General features: G+C 46.8%; 1 protein-coding gene across 1 annotated transcript in view; it reads right to left on the bottom strand.

The window, feature by feature from the left end:
- Window positions 1–1,909: 1,909 nt before the first annotated feature.
- Window positions 1,910–6,818, bottom strand: part of LOC130390549 (zinc-binding protein A33-like) — a 7,331-nt gene continuing 2,422 nt past the window's right edge. The window contains exons 3-6 of the mRNA XM_056600567.1: window positions 5,029–5,262; window positions 4,735–4,757; window positions 3,795–3,910; window positions 1,910–3,496 (exon numbers count right to left, since the gene is read on the bottom strand). Coding sequence (XP_056456542.1) covers window positions 2,922–3,496; window positions 3,795–3,910; window positions 4,735–4,757; window positions 5,029–5,262 — 948 coding nt within the window. The 3' untranslated portion in view covers window positions 1,910–2,921. The remainder of the gene's footprint in view (window positions 3,497–3,794; window positions 3,911–4,734; window positions 4,758–5,028; window positions 5,263–6,818) is intronic.

Consider the following 6,818-nt stretch of genomic DNA (forward strand, 5'->3'; position numbering starts at 1 on the left):
CTTTATAGGCCACTAGAGAGTGTGGTGTCTGGGAAGGGACCGACAATGGGACACGGGTCGCAGTGCCAAAGTATTTGTGAATGAAAGAGTAAACAGTGACTGCCCTACAGTCACACCTTTTGGCTCAGTACACTCACCAAGATTCCTCTTAGTGTGATCAAGGGAGAGTAACTTAATAAAGCAGGGTGGTAATTGAACTCGAGGCTTTTGTTACTGCTGCCTCCACACAGATCAGCTGCCTTTCATGTAGATCTAATTACAGATCAAGAAGTAGGGTGTGTACGCATGTGCCCATTCATGTGTGCCTGTTTGTGTGCATGCATGCGTGTGTGTGTTCATGTGTGTGTGTGATTGTGTGTCTGCCTGTGCGTATGTTAGTGTGTGTGTGTGTCTGTGCATGTGTGTGTGTGTCTGTTCATGCATGTACGGGTTGGCATATGATTCTGTGTGCATGTGTGTGTGTGCATGGGTGTGTATATTCTTGCGTGTGTGTGTTTGTCTGTGGATATGCATGCGTATGTGTGGGTGTGTGTGTTTGTGTGTCTGTGCGTGCATATGCATACGTGTGTGTGTGGGGGGGTGTGTCTGTGTGTGCGTATACATGCACGTGTGTGTGTCTGTGTGTGTGTATGCATGTGTGTGTGTGTGTGCGTCTGGATGCGTGTGTGAGTGGGATTGCGCTAGGGTAAAGGCTGTTTTAATGACAGGTGAAGTCTTGGTTAATGTATAGGCAGCTGAGCCAGCTAGGGGATTATGTCGACATGGATACCAAATGTCTTCGCAGGGTCGGAATGACCCTCATCATTTATTTGTCTGAAAGGAACACAAGAGCGACCACATAGACGATGTCACGGCCACGGTCGCCGTGGCAGCAGAAGAGCCGGCCTCGTTGACATTGACATGTGCTGATCCCCGCGAATGGACACCAGGCGGACTGAACCCTCGAGGTACCGCAAACATGCAAAGCAGACACGCATGCGCCCACACACACACACACGCGCGCGCACGCACGCACGCACGCACGCACGCACGCACGCACGCACGCACGCACGCACGCACACACACACACACACACACACACACAATTAAATGCTCAATTAATTGCCACACACAACCAAGAGGCATGCATCAACTGTGTACTGCAGCAGGTAAACAACGTTAGTCATGCTAATAAAAATTCCATGTTTATTATAAAAACGGAATCAGCGCAACCCAATATTGGATTTCATTTTGGGTTACAAAGCATTTGTCCCATATTGTAAAAAACAACACACACATTGGGGGCAGGATAGTCTGCTGTCTGGCTAGGGGGTTTGACTCCAGGCTAGGAGGTTTGACTCCAGGATAGGAGGTTTGACTTCAAGCTCAAGGGATCGGGGTTTGATCCCCCGTGTGTCCACGGCTTACCTGTATGAAGGCTATCTACCTGACAACGCGTATTTCTAATCAGCTGTAACCCGCTTGGGAAAATAGAGTGTCTGCTAAATTAGTAAGGGGCCAACCTTCTAGGCGATAATTATACATAATAGAAAATGTAAAAGATTCCATATTCAATAGCATCTACGTAAGCTGTGCTGAGTCAATGATGCACAATGTTGTCAGGCGCTCAAAATAAAGCTGTGGCGAAGAGGTAATTGCTATTTTGCGTTTTGGCGGTATTTGAGGTAAGTTGCGTAGGAGGCTAAACCCATCACTCGGAAAGCCATTCAGCAGCGCATAGACACATACGTAAGAACAACGCACGCATGGTGGGTTACGCGTTGAAGTCACTGGATGAGCGCTGATGTAAGCCATGTAAGCCCACACTCCCTCACCCCTGGGGCTCATGTCGACTACACATGTTATCCTACAATGGAATAATTAAGGCAGCATGTTGTAGCAAGCTCTCGTATGTTGTTAGGACACGCCAATCGCATCCCGTTTGTATACATTTATGAAAGAAAGAAAGAATGCAAAAGTTTGTTGTGTAGTTCTATGCCAATGTCGTCCACTGACACCAGGCCAAAAGGTGAACTCCCCAGCTGTTCTATACATCATCTTACCTTTGTATTTCACACCACCTAGCGTCCATAATTGCTTTACATTCAGAAATTAGGTAAATTCGATATTACTGGAGGTACATTTTTGACATGACAGCTGAATGTCGTTTGGGGAATGCGTTCGTCAGCTGCTACGGGGAGCAGAGATAATGTTTGGTGCCCCCTTGTGGAAAGAGTGAGTTTAACATCCAACCTCCAGTGACTCGTCGACCATGATAACAGCTCCTCCAACGACTTCGCGGAAGTGTTTGTAATATTGAGATCGAATCTCTTCGGTGGTATAAAATACTACCCGGACAAAGATTTATAGAAATCCTACCCAGAAAGTCACGGGCTGACGAACATGAAATCCAACGTTCAGTGTTAAAAGACTTTATTAGACAAGCATTAAGAGTAGTCTTAATGTATGTCATTGTCAATTGAGGGTAGAGCCCTTAATTTCTTCACCTTTGACATCAAATACCATCAATCATATATTAATGAGTACAATTATATGTATCAAATATATCATAGTAGTTATAAAATGTGTTAAATGGTTAGAATATAAAACTTTAATTGGCACATTTGAAAACCACTATCCCCAATTTCATGAAACTTATGGTCTGAAACAAGTCCTTACAACACACAGACATGATGATGTGCTCATATTGGTGCTCTGTTAGTTTTTAGTAAACAACTGCAGCAATACTATTTCCAAGAACAATCTTTAGAATCAAGGTTACCAGGAAGTAGTTATCCGTGGCAAAGTCTTCCTTCCTGTGTCGCTATTTTAAGCACAACTCGTTTTCTAGCACATTCAGGTTGCCAGTTTTTTTTTTAAACTTCGGCAAAAACATCAAAATAGCAGCGATGGCGAAGAAACGCAACGGGTGGCGATCAAAATCAGCAGGACGGCGTGACGATGGTGAGCGGCTGGCGGTTGCGCCCGTGCATGATGGGCCAGGGGTTGAAGTACGGGTACACAGGCTCCGTGAACCGCGCCCCCCGGAACGAGAACAGGTGGCTCATGTCCGCCGCGTCGTAAAAGGACACCTGCCCGCCGGCGTAGTCCAGGTACACGCCCACTCTTCGGGGCGCCCGCGGCGGGTGCAGCGCGCACTCCTCGGCGTCCGTGCACGCCTCGTACTCCCCGACTCCGTCGCCGCCGTCCGGCGGGTCGCCCCGCCGCCCCATGGTCCAGAAGCCGTCGTCCGGGCACAGGCTGATGACCTCCTTGCGGTTGACGGAGGCGGTGGCCACGCCCAGGCCCCAGGCGGTCTTGGAGCCCACCTCCACCTCCCAGTAGTGGCGGCCGGCGGAGAAGGCCTCGTAGCCCAGCACGATGTTGTAGCGCGTGAAGCGCTCGGGGTTGTCGGGCAGGTTGGGCTGGATGTTGCCCACCCAGACGCTGCTGCGGCACGGCGACACGCACAGCCGGGGGTAGGCCGTGTCGGGGTCGAGGGTCACCGCCGTCATGGCTGAAGGGGGAGGGGGGGGGGGGGAGAGAGAGAGGGGGGGTTAGCAAGCAGTGTTTGATCAGAAGGATTCAGGAAAGGTTGTGATGGATCAGAAATGTGTGATTTTGTTAGTGTGTAGACCTGGGCATTGCTGGTCTACACACACAGTTGTTAGGGTTTGAGTTTAATATCACAACTAGCAAACTCAACATAAACTCAAAATTATACGAGTTTGAATCGATCTTCAGTCCGTCCCCATTGATCCAAATTACAAAATACTATCGTAAGTGTGTGTCTGTGTGTGTGTGTTTGTGTGTACCTGGCTGAAGCACAGAGTGCATCTTCCTCCAGGTGCTGTACTGCAGGGGGCCCATGATGTCCCCAGAGTGCAGGTCCACACTCCCCTCTAGGGGGGGCTCAAACAGACTCTCAGCCCTGAGTGAGCGAGCGAGCGAGCGAGCGAGAGAGAGAGGGAGAGAGAGTTATTCATACATCAACCACAAAGCCGAATATGACTTTAATCTGATCTGGTCAATTAAATAGCGTATGGCAGGGGACTTCCTAAAGCGCATGTATGATTTAATAATGCGCGTGCGACTTATAAAACACGTTATAAAAAAATGACTTCAATGTCATCTTCCGGGCTCAGTAGATTTAGAAATAACCATGGGCAGGCATTTAACTTTGAATAGTTGTCATCACTCTAAAGAAATTCAACAAAACATTAACACACCAGTTATGGATTAATAATGATAGTGTGTGTGCCCTGGATTGCGGTCACATACCATATGAACCCTTTCATCCTTCTCCCCATCCCTCCATCTGTCTCTGTGATTTGATGTGCTAGCTCTGTTTCAATGTCTGTATTTCAACAAGGACACGTGGCCTGATGCAAGCTACAGAAACCTCCCGTGACGCAACAGACGCATGTCACAGCCCAAACTCATCATGGACTATCAGGTCACTTCTCAGCGCTCCAAAGACGAAGAATGGAAGCCTCGGTCAGCTTGTATACACAGAACGCTCCACTAGAGACATTCCAACCAAGCACATTCCCCCGTCTCCTTGCTGCACCTGAATACGGTCAGTGTTTGTCTAGCAGCAATCCTGATCGCATACCAGAGGTGAGTCACTTTGATAAGAGCCCTAGCCGTCTGGGTCCAATCACCATCATTAGGTGAGAGATTAGGGAACATATGGCCCACTAAGAACCTGAGACGTTAGCTGGTTCAGATAAGGTTAGCGTTTCCCTGGCTCACCCTCGGATGAAGTCTTTGAATCCCTGAAAGAAAGCAGAAGAGGGGGCTCATTACAACACTTCAACCAGCTGTTTCAGTCTCTTCCTCACTTAAGTCATCACATTTTGTTTTGTGTTGTAAATGTTGTTTGGGTTTGTATTGTAATCGTAGCTTTGATTTGTAATGTATTTATTTATTCCCTTGTTTCAGCTTTAATTTAACTAAATTATTATTATTATAATATAATCATTCATACATATTAATATGTATATTATGATTCGTTTTGTATAAATCTAAGTGGGTCTCTCTCCCTACCTTGAGCTGCTCCGGGCTTTCCTCCTCCTGCAGTTTGAGGCGGAGCTCCTCGGCCCTGGTCTCCAATTGGCCGATCTGCTCCGTGGCCTGCGTCAGAGCCTTCTCCAATTGGTCGAGCTTGCCCTCCTTCTTCTCCCGCAGGCTCTCCTTGATGCGCTGCTCCTCCTCACGGAGGAACTCCCTGAGGAGGCCAAACTCAGAACTGACTTGGTGCTCCAGGTCGTCTGCCTGCTCCTGGGGGCCCGGGGGGGGGGGGGGGGGGGGCAGTGTTAGGAGAGTCCAGCAGTTATGCTGATCACTGCAGAACCTCTGGGGAGAGACACTACGGAACCAAGAACGACAAGGGGCGGAGCTACGCTGTGTTCTGTTCCAAGAACGACAAGGGGCGGAGCTACGCTGTGTTCTGTTTCTAGAGCAGCGAGTCTACACAGTGGTGGTTTAAACCTTTACAGACACTTGTTTGCTGTTTAGTAGTGCTGGCTTTGTTTGTCAATTATGGGCTAACAGATCCTCGCCTCCCGCGTCATGATCGGTCGAAACAAATATGAAGGGAATAACACCCAGATTAGAGCTGGTCTGCCATCAGACTTGAGACATGGTTCTTAGTGTGTAATCTGTGAGACCAGTTCAGAGGGGATCAGACTCTACAGTACGACACTAGACACGGTTGGACGAAGGGGTTGGATGTTTTTCACACCAAATTAGGAATCTGCACAGCTTTTTGGCAAAAGGGAATTAAGTCAAATGTTTTTGTGTTAAGATATAACTGCTTACTGACTTCGTAGTTAAACATTGAAATAGTTCAATTGGATTTCGATTACGTCCTCAACCGTAGGTGTGCTTGTTTTATCGGCGCGTCAAAGGATTCTAATCTCAGCGAACGTGCTTTGGTTGATTTAAACTTTAAAGCATTTGTCAATATATTGACCAACTCAAACAAGCAATTTCAAACACTTCCTCTGAACCCGGTTTGCCCACATCCTGTCGCTTGCGGAAATAGAGAAGTGAAAAATGACGATTGTGTAAAAAAAATGTGACACAAAGCAGGCTCATCCTAAAACCTACAGAGAACCAAACACACACACCATGTGTGTGTGTGTGTTTAGATTGGCACACACACACACACACACACACACACACACACACACACACACACACACACACACACACACACACACACACACACACACACACACACACACACACACACACACACACACACACACACACAGAAGTGGTTGTTTTTGTCCTCATACATGCAAAAACAATCTATTAACAAAAAATACATATTTCAAATTACCTTATCTCTAACCCCATCTCCTGCACCTTCCCCCACACACCCATCCACATACACATGCAAACACAGAACGCCTACCTACACACACACATCACAAAGTCTGCCAACATTTTGAGTGTATACACAGTCAGGTTAGATGTTATTGTGTATATGTGTATAGTGTATGGCAGTATAAATAACAATTCAAGAACAATTTTGTAAATTATAATTACTATTATGTTATTATGTAGACGACTGGCTAGGGACATTGATTGGTTTATAGGGTAATATCTTATACGTCCATGGGTTATATGTGTTATCGGAGAATATGTGGATTGTAGGTGTCCTTCCAGACAACGTTTTCATTCAAACTAGCAGGCCTCCAAAAAGTTTTGATAAAACCTAAATAAAAGTCTCACTTCATTTCAGTAAAATAAGTGAGTAGACTCTTTCCAGAGTAGCTGAAATTAGAAACAGCGTAAACTACATCGGGCCGAACATTGCCCGTGATTGT

This window comes from Gadus chalcogrammus, chromosome 10, assembly GCF_026213295.1.
Source record: "Gadus chalcogrammus isolate NIFS_2021 chromosome 10, NIFS_Gcha_1.0, whole genome shotgun sequence".
Taxonomy (NCBI): domain Eukaryota; kingdom Metazoa; phylum Chordata; class Actinopteri; order Gadiformes; family Gadidae; genus Gadus; species Gadus chalcogrammus.